Below are 14,069 nucleotides of genomic sequence, written 5' to 3' on the forward strand. Positions count from 1 at the left end.
CATAGTAAAAGGAGAGAACATTTAACCATGATCTACTTATCATTTCAACAACAACAAAAACCCATCGCAAAGCCTACATGAGGTAGTGAGCATTTTTATCTTAGAAATTTAGATAACTGGCCCATGGGATTAAAAAAAAAAAAAAACAACTCGGCATTTGAGTTAAAATTCGAGTATTTCTTCACACAGGACCTGTTCTAAGAAAACTTATATGTCACTGGAAAGAACAAAATTTAAAATATCTTTGGGCAATAGAGGCTATAGAAACACAAAGAATTATAAAAGAATGTGCTCGCTAATGCTATTTTCCTAGGCAGATTTTCTAGAGTGAGATTTTCTGACTGTGCACACAGCCAGGTTAAAGAAACTTATGTTTAAACAACCATCTTCCCTGAGCGAAAATATCACTTAGGCCAGATACCACTTCTGCCAAAAATAACCAGAAAGTACCACTTCTGCCAAAAATAACATAGGTTAAAGCTTTTGAGGGTGAGAAGAATACAGTGTTCCTGTGAACGGTCTTTCAAGGGTTTGGTTTCTTGTTCAACTAAAACTACTCTGCACCTAATCCCTGAAGAGTGAGAAGGTTGGAATGGGAGTGAGGGTGGGGTGGGGGTGTAGTTTACAGAAGCTCATTTAAAATTATACTGTTGTTTCATATTTGGAAAACAAAAAAATACTAGCTGTTTTCATAGTAGGGCTGGAGAAAGTAAAGCTTGATACTATCTTGGCTGCCATGGCCATGCCAGGTACCCTGATTCTAAACAATTGAGGAAGCATGTAAGAATCCGGAGAGGGAATTGTGTGTTTACCAAAAGGGTTATAGGTTGGAGCTGAAAGAACGCCTATCACACACACCCGCCACTCACAGGTGATTTCTCTGAGCAAATCCTTTAAGGCCAGAGAAAAGTCAGTTTTAAGCTCAACTCTCCGAATCTCGTTATAACCACTGAGCCACCATCATAAAGCTGAAAAGGAGAGTGAGGCTTACGTGTTCACAGAGCAGCTGCTGCTCTCTGTTGCCAGAGTCCACCCATCACCCTACCTACTTTGGGCGCATCTTCATCCAGGACCCTCCAAAAGCTGCTTTCTTCTCGGATGTTCCTGGGAGACGGCAGCCAGGCTGGGCGTGTTTCTCAAGGTTCGGTGGTCCTCTTCTTCCCAGCCCCTTCCTGGCCTGGCCTCTTGGAGGTGGGATGGGGAGGAGACCACCATTCCATGTCCTGGAGCACAGGCGGAGCCAGCTTCAGGGTTAGGGCTCAGGTCAGGTTCTTGGCAGAGCCTATTTGAGGCCCTGAGCCCAGGAAGTATCCCACGTGCTGGGCCCAGGTGCTGTGGGGGAAGGGGGCTGGAGAGAAGAGAGAAGTTTAGATCCTCCTTGGTTTTCTCCTTCTCGGTGAGACCTGACGGAGGCCTGGCAGAGCCATGCCACTGAGAGAAGGCTGGGCCCCAACTGGCCACATGGGGACCAAGCCCAGAGCTTGCCAGAGAACGTGCAGGCTTTCCCCAGAAGACTCAGCTATGCCAGAGCTGCCCTTGTCTCAGATAGCTGACTTTTACTCTAAGTAAGAGCAATTTCAATAACACATGTCCTGTGGCGTAGACCCTCGTTATAGCTAGAATCTCAGCTGCTAGGCCTTGTGAGTTTTGCCTTTAATTCTCAGGAACATTCCAAGTGCTCAGCACGCCCTTCACAGAGAACATGCAGGAAAGGTCAGTGCAAATCTGGTGAAGAGGAAAAGAGGGGAAAATGTATTTTGAATGTCAAAATTCAGTAACAAATTTTATGATCACCTCTTCGATGGAGAGAGGCTTTTTCAAGTTCTCAGAGTGCTTTTTCCTGTGCGACCATGAAAGGATTAAAAGAGAAAAAAAACCAAAAACAAAACAAAACTGCATTTGGCAGTGGGGGTTGGAAGAGCCAATGTTTTTATTTCAATAAAGTCCTGATTAACAGCACATTATAATATAAAATGTTGGCTTTCTAAAATGGGCTTGAACTTTTACACAATCTGTTTTTAACCCTGGCATGCACACCGGCGTACATATATACTGATAGGAGTTCTGGTTCTAATTCTTAATTTCAAAAAATTTTGATAAAACTAAAATGTTAAATGTACATTCTAATGAAAACACTGCTGTAACACCAACCAGATGGCTTGTATTCCTTGGAAAATTCTTTAACGCATTTTGAATTAGAGCAATAACTTCGTTATTTAAAGAACTCCCTCTAATGGTCGATAAAGGCAGCACTTTGACCCAATGCCGTTTCCCTAATTTGCCTAATGGTAAGAAGCACTGAGGAGCTTATTAAGAGTACTGCTCTCCAGGGCCTACCCCAGTGTTTCTGAATCTAAATCTCTAGAGGTGAAAGTGGGAATCTGCCTGAACCCAAGCAATTCCTGTAATCAGGTAAATTTCAAACTCACCCTAGTGTATGAAAAATGGGTTTTGAAACTTGACATTTAAAAAGAGCATAGGCGGGTAGAAATAGTTCCTTTGATCAGCTTTTTTTAAAAAAGATTTTTAAAAAAAGATTTTAAAATCTTTTTTAAATATAAGACACCTTTCAAATCATAGTTTTATCTTCACTGAAAAAAGATGTATCATGTATAACCACAAAATGTAAGCACTGACCCTGTCTTGCCTAATTTGTATGTGAAAGGTGACCATTGATGCTCTTGTCTCAATGTCATCAGTCAGTAATTTTATGAAATACTCTCCTAAAACTGTAGAGATTTAAGAAGAGTTTAAGTCTTTATTGACCAAATGTCAAATTCGTTTCGTAGAAATCCCTGTATCTTAGAAATACAGGAACTTAAGTTATTCAGGGAGTCTTTTTGAAAAACCTGATTGACCTTTACCTATGATGAAAAGATGGATGAAAACTAATAGGTGGATTCATAAAACAACTGGTAGAAAAAGAGTGGCCCAGTGTCCCCACGGTTGTTAATGCCAGCTATGCTGCATCAAGGTCCCAGTGTGGGAACTTTTTTGTGTTACCATCTAGCCTCGCAATGCCTCGAAAGGTGGGCACCATTGCCGCCCTTTACAGATGGAAGCCTGAGTTTCAAAGGTGAAACGCACCCAGCACCACACACCTGAAAGCTGGGTCCAGTGCCTGTTTTCCAGCCTATGTGCCAGTGTGCACCCTAAATGACCTTATGCCATAAACTGCAGCCATAGTCACCTCTATCTTACTGCAGCCAAAAGAAAATGAGATGTTGGGAAGTAAAGCAAGGATCAATTACCTTTTTAAACATGTCCTATTTGAAGTTTTCCTATTGAACATAACACTATAGTATATGGCATCTCTGTGTATCACTAAAATGCATTTTCATTTAAAGCAATTATGAGAATCCTAATCCTCTTAAAATTTATTAGCTGAATCTGTATGTGCAAATTCTTTTCCAATAGGAATTTTCTAGTTCAAATAGAATCCTCAGGTTAATTTTTAAAACTCCACTGTATTTAACCAATTTTTTTTTTCATATTTGGTAGAATAAAACGTCCTAAAATCTAAGGAATTTTTCAAAGTCATTCTAAACTGAAATGTTTACAATTCCATTAAGGTTAGTTTTCAAGAGAATCAGCCATTTAACTGAGAAATTCTGGGAAAGTATCTGCATATTTGTGTGGTTTTATTTAAAAAACAAAATGAAAACATCCAAATTTAAACTGTCTGGAATGTAGGGGGAAAAACCAAGACACAGACTCAAAGTGATTATCCTTGATCCTTGATGTCTTTTCAATCCACTTCACCTGAGGGCAAAGAATTTATTGCCAGTAAAAAGCTTTGATAAGTTGAGAACTAATTGCATAATTAGCCACAGAGTTAGCAATATTTGGCCCAGAAAGGTATAGTATGACTTTAAGTTAACATTGCATTGTGTCTCATAATCCTCTACAATTTGAATTTTCAAGTTTTAAGAACCCAGTGGGATTTGAGGTGAATAAAACTTGATAATTCTTCCACAGTAATACCATCTGCTTAGCCTCCCTAAAAATATAGCTGATACAGATTTTACATCTAAATCTGTATGTTTTTATATTTTTATTACATACGCTTTCTCTTGTGACAATTGTTAGAGAATTAAATACATTGGGCCATCACTTTTATAAAATGATTATATCTTTGTAATCACTAGTTATATCAATTTATTTTTTAATGGGAGAAGTCAACATTTAAAGGGTCCAAAAGAAGCTAATAAAATTACTTGATTGTTTTTAGGAGACATTTACAAACTTAGCTCATTCCTTTAGTGAGAGAGAAAATATCACAGGGAAGTAGAAACAACCAGTGGCCTCCCCCTCCAAAACCCCCACAGATTATAGATAAAATTACTAAATTACTCTAAGAATTTGTCTTATTTTTAATGCATGGAAAATAGCAAAATTATCATGCCAACATGAGGAATATATACTATAATTCATAAATGCCTAATTATCAAAATAATGACATAGTCATGGTAAGATGCAACCTAGCAATCTTATATAAGATGCAACTACATATTGTATAATCATTCCTGTTATATATTACATTCAATCCTCATCAAATTAAGCTATGTATAGATGGCATTATGAAATAAACATTTAATATCATGATAGGGTCGTAGTCTGCTACTGTACAACCATGGCATGCAAGTAACTATGCATTAGCTGTAAACAGTAAGGTGTCATTACCTTTCAGAAATCCAAAGAATGTGAAAAGTACATATATAGTACTAAACATCAATTGTATTTAAATGACCTTCATATTTAACAAAGCTATATCATATACAGCAGCTTTGGAGATTTCTGTCACTGTTATACATATCTTGTCATCACCCTGAAGTTAGGAAAGTGCAATTCCAAACTACATCTGTTAATGCTACTGAGCTTTAGTGAACTGTGGTCAGTATTAGGATGTAAATGATTTTATGTTCTAATGTGAAGTCTATTTTATTTTTCCTTTCTGCCATAATTCAGAATTTTGAGTCATTAAGAGTATGCTGACTGTGGGCAACCATGATCATATTTTCTAAACCACAGATTTTTTCTCATGTCAGGGATGGGCTCATGTTAGGAAGAAGACTCTGTTGATGCTTGCCAGCCAGTGCTCTTCTCTACTTGTATTCTAAGTGGAACAGTTGGCAGGAAGGAACTCAGGTCATCTTGAGAGACGTTGCCTCTAAAATACATTTTGTAACATTTGTAAAAGGTAGTTAAAATCTAGCAGCTAGGAGAGGAAGGGCAAAGAAAGATCCATTCTTATAAAAACGCAGATGGATCATTTAGGTCTGATCCAATGATTCTTAGGCAACTAAAAATTATCATACTGGAGCAGAAGCTTGTATGCTGTAAAATAACCATTTCGGCTCTCTTCAGGTCGTGGCACTGGAGGCTGTTTTTGGAAGGAGGGGAACAACTGACTGCTGGACAGGCTTTTCCATGCTCTATCAGCTCTGATAATGAGTTAGGCAGTTGGCATGGATGACAGGAATGTCCTCTACACTGAGCATTCTAATAAACCTCCTGTGAAGTTGCACAGAATGAGTTGAACTCATTCTGATCTGCATTCCAGTGAGATGGAAAGCGGTCACATTCTCAGACTGAGTTTGGACATGATATGGTCATGTGAAATATTTAAATACATTACCTACATCCTACTACATCAAAATCTGGCCTTCACATTTACAACGAGATAAAAGAGCATTTAAAGCCATTGCAATGTATTCATTCCCTATTCATATACAGGTGATTCAAGTTGGCTTATGAGGCAAAAACTGTACAATTCTCATCATTCAGGCATTAAAAAATGTCTTTCTTTAAAGTCTTGGGATATAAACAGTTGATTTATATGAATTACATATTTTTCATCTTCATTAAGAAACAATATACATCTTTTTCCAGAGTAGTTTAATGTTAGCTATAATAAGCCTAAGATAGTGGTAAAAACGGACTTTATCGCCTGTGACCATCAATACTTTTATAAAACTCATGAACATTCTTTGGCCACCTGGGTCACTGCCCATTTGGAAGGAAACTGTACTCAGGCTCGGGATGATACAGAGATTTGCTTCCATAAAATCCGAGGCCATAGAACAGCTTTAACAGAAGCCCAGAGTAAAACAGTACAGAATATACAGGAGCGGTTTCCATTTCTCAGACACAAGTTCCTTGACGTGTTGAAAGGTGTTTTCGATTCCGGACTCCAGAAGTCTTATCTTTACTATCTGAAGCTTTCTGTTGTGAAATATCTATTAGGGCACTGGCAATTGCAAGGCCTGGAAGAAAAGAGAAAAGCATTTAAATGCTTGCTTAGACATTTCTGGGATGGCAACAGTGGTGGTGAAGGACCCCGTTTGTTAGTGCTTTTCATTTAGTCATCACACGTTTGGCTGTTACTGGAAGTTTTCAAGTAGTTTGCCCTTCACCTAAAATGTTTCTTGACTTGGGCATGTGAACTGCACGAAGGAAGAAGAACAAAGGTCTAAGAAAGTTAACTGACTCTGACTTGGAACAGTCAAATCAGTGTTTGACAAATTATCACATCTAGTTGTGCATAGGACCCTAAGCCTTCCTCTCTATGTCTGAACACAAGTTTGCTGTGGAGGTACTAGAAATTTTCAATGTTACTATTTTTTTTTTGGAACAAAACTAGTCATGTTAAGATTTTTAAAAATATTTCAAGCAGTTTTAGGTTTACAGAAAAATTGAACCAATATTGAGATAAAATTACCAACTAACGTCCATCACTTAAATTACGGTTTACTCTTTCTGTTGCATAGTTCTGTTGGTTTTGACAACTGCATAATGCAGGGTATCCACCATTAAAGTATCATACAAAATAGTTTCACTGCCCTAAAATACCCCCGGCACTTCACCAATTTATTCTTCTCTTTTCCCAAGTCTCTGGCAATCACTGATCTTTCTTTAATGTCTCTGTAGTTTAGCCTTTTCCAGAATGTTGTATGGTTGGAATCACACAGTACATAGCCTTTCAGATGGTCTCCTTTCACTTACAAATATGTATTTAACATAGCTCCATCTCTCTTTTTTTGGTTTGATAACTCATTTCCTTTTATTGCTGAATTATATTCCATTGTGCGGATGTGCCACAGTTTGTTTATGCACTCCCTACTGAAGGACATCTTGATTGTCCTTGCTTCCAATTTTTGGTAATTGTGAATAAAGCTGTTAAAAACATCTGTGTGCAGGTTTTTATGTGAACATAACATTTCAACTCATAAGTACCTAGGAGCCTGATTGCTGGATAATATGGTAAGCTTATGTTTTCGTTTAGTAAAAAAAACATTGCCAAACTGTATTTCACAGTGGCTGTGCCATTGTGTATTTCCACCAGCAGTGAATGAGTTTTTATTGCTTCACAACCTTACCAGCATTTGTTGTTGTCAGTGTTTTCGGGGTTAGCCGTTCTAATAGGTGTGTGGCAGTATCTTACAGCTGTTTAAATTTGCAGTTCCCTAATGACATATGATGCTGAGCAACTCTTGATATATTTCTTTGCCAAATGTATATCTTCTGTAGTGAGGTGCCTGTTCAGATCTTTTGCCTGTTTTTCATTGGGTTGTTTGTTTTCTTTCTGTTGAGTTTTAAGAGTTCTTTGAAGATTTTGGATAACAGTTCTTTACCAGATATGTGTTTTGTAAATATTTTCTCCCAGTCTATGGCTTGTCTTTTCATTCTCACAAACTGTTTTAAAAAGTATAAAAGCATTCCATGGATAGAGTTATGCTATGTACAAACGGACATGGAAGAAAGCTCACTTGACATGTAGCTGACACGTGTCTTAAGTATTAGAAACGGACCTTGAGTATTATTAACAGAAAGTGACCACAAAGGCAGAGCTGTAGCTATCACAGGTAATTTAAAAAGTATATTGTTTAATTATGTTGATCTGCTTTGTTACATTGTTTGTCCAATGATGGACAGGAACACTTGGTAAGATGCTCAGGGACAGTAAATTTATATTTAAATTTATGGAAGCAATGGCTCAACCACATAATTTGGCTTATCATAGCTACATATGAATCATTTTCATATATGTTGAGTCCCATGTAATTCTTGAGTAAAACCAAATGTATCAAATCACCATACTAAACCATGAGGCCAGACTGTTTGGCCTTGCTTAAGAAAAGGCCACAAAAGGACTTTTGGCTCATTTTCCTTTCTCCAAGATCTTCAAGACCTGATTTTGAATTGAGCTGACCTCTTCTCCACATGTTACTCTTAGAGGAAGATCATTTTCAGATCTTATCCTACATAGAATATCATTGAATTATTTTGTTCCTGTGGGTTGGTTAATTCTAGGTAAGAGTCGCATATTTCCTGGCAGGAACAGAATTCAGAGATTGATGGACAGAAAGAAATGCCAGTAAAGGGACGTGGGCACGGTAAGAGGAAAGCAAACTAGCCTAATGCAGTGTTGTGGGAGTCAAGGGAGGGCCAAGCCCAAGGAGTCTGTAAAAAGTGGCAAACAGGCCAGCAGGGTAAGGCCTATGGCAAAGGCCATTAGACTTCCTCAGAGAAGATTCTGGTGATCTTTGAGTCATTTCTGTATCTAACTGAGGATAGAAGCCTGAAAGTTAAGCAAGGAATGGAGTGACGGAAAGTGTGGCCAGCAGGCGTAAGTTCCATGTTTAAGATGCTCAGCAATGGGAAGAGATAAGTAAGCTTATCTACATAACGGAAGTAGCAGTGTCAGATGGAATACATGTGGATGCATGGGATTATGTAAGTGTATTATTTAAAGGAAAAGGGAGCCTTGGGTACATTTGAAAACAGAAGAGAAGAGATTTGTGGAGAAGGAGAAATTTATGGTGTTAGCAAGGAAAGAAATTACAAAATTACAATAAGCACTGGCTAACCTGATAAATTTACAGATTCACCTGGTAAGGGTTGCTCTTCGGTAATTTGCTCTTTCAGGATATTAAATATCATCCTGAATTTTTTAGAGTTACTACAAGTTCAAAGTTTAAATAAAAACTGTTTTCTTGACCTTTGAAGAGCACATGGGAACTTCTGAAGAGTCTAACATAGATGTTTTAAACACTTATTCTGCGGTAGTTAATAATTATTTCATTATTTGTTTAATTAACGGAGCCGAAGGACCTTGTTGTTATTTTTAAAATCACAGATTGTGGTGGTGCTAACTAAGAGTTCAAGCTGACCATAAGTTTCCGCTGATCTTCTGGCATACTTCTGTCATTATTTACAACTTCCTGCTATTTTATTCCTGGCACCAACTAATCCAGAGACAGCCAAGCATGACAAATAATATATGTCTCCTTTAATGTGGACAGAGACTACTTACACTAATTTCAATGATCACAACATCCAAGTATGAAATCATGTTATTCATTAAACTACTGCATGATGTAGTCCAAATAAGCTCTGAAAAAATAATACTTTCCGTTTACATGTGAATGCAAATGTTTTCGTTACAGAAGATATATCATCAGGAGAGGAGTAAACAGTTTGAGTTGCCAAAACAGGAAATTCTATGCTAATTCAAAACTGCCACTGTATCGCTGTATTTCATGAAGTCCAGAACCTAATTGAAGCAGCGTCTCTCACAACATGTCCTGGGTTTACTAATGATTCTGAAACTTGGAAACACATTCAGTTGAAAATCGTAAATCATATTTCAGTTCTTAATTTACAAATAAAATTGCAAATCATACTTATTTTTAATTTGACAGCTTTTTGTCATTTCTTATGAAAATGTAACAACTGCATTTTCAGATCCGTGTAAATGGCAATGTGTATGTAGAAAGATTTGCACTTCTCTAGGCAGAGATACTTAAGTGTTCACCATGGTGCACTCACAGAGAACACTCAGGACCACTTGCCCAAAGTCTTGTCTGCCCATTTGATGGGCCAAACGACGTTTCATTTGGCTTAGGTCCTTTACTGGACCCCACTGCTTGTGGCCCATCATGAGTTATTCTTCTTTATAAATCTTGTAATTTAATTATGAATAGGATAATAATCATAATAACTGCATTTATATGTGTGTATGCCTTAAATATCAAGTTATTACCACTTTCACATTTCTTCATGTTAAATATAAGGTGAACCTTAAAAACAAAATCAGAAGTTGCTATGTTCTTGTTCAACCTACAAGAGAAGCTAGATACAAGAATGAAAAAAAAGAGACAAAGCCCCATCTTATTGAATTCGATAGTGTGTATGGAAGACTCACTAAAAAGAGAGAGAGAGAGAGAAAGAAAGTAATCTCTGTCATTGCCTTTCAGCACACTTTGTTATTGTAGGGAATCTAATTTTCTTAATTGATAAAAAGAAAAGTCAAGTCAATAGCTTTTTTACAAAGACAGTATTACCTCCCCCATCCCCTAAATGTAGCGGTTATATTCTGGTAAGAGACCGAACATATAGATAATGCCCAGACCATGTATAAATAGAATTCTGACCCACAACTTGCAGCAACCTGCTCAGGAAACCAAGCTATGATCTGCAATAACCAGCCCAGGAAGCCAGCTTGCTATGTCGACTTGTAAGAAGTCAGACTGCTATCTCTAGTAATAACTCACGAAGTTAGACTGTAATCCCTGTCATGAATGGCTCCAAATGGCCAGGACTTGATTAATAAATAACAGCTTCCCTAATTTGTGTCCTCACTTCCAGCCAGAGGAAGCCAAATATGTACCCCTAACCACGTAGGATGCCCCACTTCTAGTTAGCCTGTCTACAGCTCCCACAAGCCAACAGCCTCTAATCACGACACACCTGAAGCTTCCCTTTTTTCACGATAAAGCTTTCCCACTCCTGCCTGTCTTTGAGTCTCCACCAAAACACAAGTGAAAGTGGTTGACTCTCTTGCTATAGCAAGCTCAGAATACACAGCTTTTGCTTATTTTCATTTGCTTGGTTTTGGTTTATTTTCACACTGGCAGTGAAGGGGTCGTCTGCGATCTTTTCTGGGTTTTAAAAAAGATATGTATCAATAAAAGAAAAGCAACCTATCAATAGGTTCTTTGTGTTGCCATTTTCGGCACACACTTTCTCTTGTCTTTCCTGAGAATTTTTCCCAGTGAGAGGTCCTCTGGGGATGATCCCGCACTCCTTGTGCCATAGGAGGAAGTGCTTCCTCCTAGTCGGATGCTGGGCAGCGGCCCATGCTGCATGCCGCTAGAGTTCCATTAAAATCAGGTCACTCCAGAAGATCATTTTTCAAAACGTCACACAAATCATCTGATGAAATTCACTTACTGTGTTCTCTAGGCCTAGCACAGTTCCGTGTTATCAAAGCAATACAATTAACTGGGGGAACAATTCATTATTTTAGACTGGTGGTCTAAAGGAATTTCATTTACCATGTAAAGATGATGCACAGATGCTGCAGGCTAGCAGGATTTACATAAAAATATATCAGTAGATTTAAAAAAATGCTGGGGTTTCAATAGTTATTATCAGCTTTACCTTTTTGTACTTTTAGTGCTTAAACACTAGACACTATGACATTTAGATGATTAAAATAGGAAGTATAAACCACATAGGAAGGAACATACCATCCCTCTGTTTCCTGTTCCATTATCCATGGTCTCTTGGTGTTTCAAACTGGTCCTTGTTAACAGAGAGTAGCTTCAGTGGCTGCTCTTGTTCACCCAGGGCAGGACAAGCCCTAAAGGAAGCAGGCTCCTTCAGGACCATAGTAATTTCCCTCAGAAAATGGGCACAACTCAGTGGTCCCTGGGCTGGATGCCAAGAGTTACCACAGCTAGTTTTAAAGCTTATTTTTAATTGACAAATAATTGTGGATATTTATGTGATACAATGTGGTGTTTTGACCTATGTATACGTTTTGGAAAGATGCAATCAAGCTAATCAACATATCCATCACCTCTCCAACTTACCATCTTTTTGTGTGGTGAGAATGTTAAAAATCTATTCTTTTAGTAGTTTTGAAATATATAATACATTGTTATTAACTGTGGTCACCATGTAGTGCAACAGATCATTAAAACTTACTCCTCCAGTCTACCTGGAGTTTGTACCCTTAGATCAACACCTTCCCTTTCACCATCCCTCCCCCTTCCCCTAGCCTCTGGTAATTAGCTTCCTACTCTGAATTTCTGAGATCACCTTTGTTAGATTCTACATATAAGTGAAGTCATACAGTATTTGTCTTTCTGTACCTGGCTTATTTCACTTAACGTAATATGCTCCAGTTCCATTCATGTGTTGCAAATGATGGAATTTCCTTCTTTTTAAGGCTGTATAATATTCCATTGTTTATAAAGACCACATTCTCTTTATTTATTTTTTCCCTTTATCCGCTGATGGACATATAGCTGCTTCTATATCTCGACTATTGTGGATAATGCTGAAATGAATGTGGGAGGACCCCACAGCTATTTTGTAAATAAGTAGAACATACACCAAAATCAGACCTGCACTTGCAACCTTAGGAAAAAACAATATATGACTTCTGAAATTTAAGAATCTTATTTATCTTTAAACATGTGAAAACATGACCCGAAGAGACAGCAATGTAAATAACAGCTAAATAATTAAATGGTAAACATGTCTTTTTAAACCACTAAATTTGCAATGAAAACCACCAAGGAGAAACATCAGGAATTTAGTTATTGTTAGCAAAACTCTAGTTTTCCCTAATGGAAGTGAAATGGTAATAGTAGACTTCAGCAGTAACAATCTAATCATAAAATTACTGATGTGTGTTTTTTACAATTATGCAGAACAATTAATAAGTACAGTAATAAAATACTGCACATCAAATGAAATTGCCTTGGAAAGAACATTCCTGCTTTATATACAAACAGAGCACTTCCATTTTACATTTGAACAAAAGCCTCAGAAAAGTCATTCATTTTGAAATGCTCTCCTCCGAAGTCTGTGTAAAAGCAGGCACCACTATATATTTTAATTTTCCAGGAAAACAGCTTCATTAGGCGTGAAAGGTTAATTGTAGGTTTAAGTGGAGTTCAGGGAATGGTGCCGGGTCTGTAGTGAATTGTACAGTCTGCTTCAGGACGACTGAATGAGTGCTATAAACTGTTTGCCCTGCCGAAATGTTTTACTACCTCATTTACTATCTGTCTTCTTTTACTGCTTGTATTTGTAGTTCTTCTAAACCTTTAATGGCTACAGTTTTATTTCACTGTAATCAGATTTAAATGGAAATACCATGCTGGGATGTTTAAATGTTTTTCCTCTGATCGTATATAGCTGCATACTACTGATCAGAGTCTTGGCTATCCTTCACATGATTAAGAAAGTGACTTTGGGAAACTTTGATGTTACATAGACTCTAACTATTGTGCAGACTTAATTTAACATTCAGTGTGGCCACCCTCGCCAATATGCAACTAAGGCTGGATGCATAATTAGAAAATATGCATTTCCATTTTCATTTATCTGTTGGAAGGCCAGCACAAGTGAAGTCATTATTAGGCAAAACTCCAAAGGTTACATTGTCGAACAAAAATGGAAAAACTTCAAGTGCCGAAGACACTGGAATGACAAATGCTCTAGTCAAACTTGTCTGATCATTTGAAGAGCTATTTCCCCTCACCTACTAAAAACCAGTGACAACTACAGATGCCAATGTTTAAATATAAATGATCATTGTATTCTGGTTATAAAATTTTGCTTGGCCTTTAACATATCATAATATTTTACAATTTCATTTAAAGACACACTGTTCAAGTTATAGAAAATGTTATCCTACTCTAGCACCACAGACACCTTATCCAACACTTTCTATAACATTGCTGAGCACTCCCTCACTTTGATACGAATTGCTCTCTCATTGGGTAGAATGTGCTGAGTAAATCATGACCATGACTGTCTCAAATCATTGTTTTTAATGCAAATCCTCACTGTTCTTGGCAAGTGATCTCATCAGTTCTATTTTCTAATGACATACTCAAAACTTTACTTGGTTTATTTAAAACATTTTGTTGCCATTGATTTTGGAGACACAAATACTTACCAGAATCAGACTTGCAGCTACCTTTCCAGATGGTTAAGTAAATTTGAAACTCAAATGGAAATTCCTTCTTTCTAAGCCAAGTGGAGAA

The 14,069-nt window shown here is 37.5% G+C and overlaps 1 protein-coding gene across 1 annotated transcript in view; it reads right to left on the reverse strand.

Annotated features, from left to right (window-relative positions):
• Positions 1 to 1,898: 1,898 nt before the first annotated feature.
• Positions 1,899 to 14,069, reverse strand: part of LOC105554606 (attractin-like protein 1) — a 244,961-nt gene continuing 232,790 nt past the window's right edge. The window contains exon 4 of the mRNA XM_012001147.1: positions 1,899 to 6,266. Within this exon, the coding sequence (XP_011856537.1) occupies positions 6,145 to 6,266 (122 nt within the window). The 3' untranslated portion in view covers positions 1,899 to 6,144. The remainder of the gene's footprint in view (positions 6,267 to 14,069) is intronic.

The sequence above is a fragment of the Mandrillus leucophaeus genome, unplaced genomic scaffold (assembly GCF_000951045.1).
Source record: "Mandrillus leucophaeus isolate KB7577 unplaced genomic scaffold, Mleu.le_1.0 Scaffold65, whole genome shotgun sequence".
In the NCBI taxonomy this organism is placed as follows: domain Eukaryota; kingdom Metazoa; phylum Chordata; class Mammalia; order Primates; family Cercopithecidae; genus Mandrillus; species Mandrillus leucophaeus.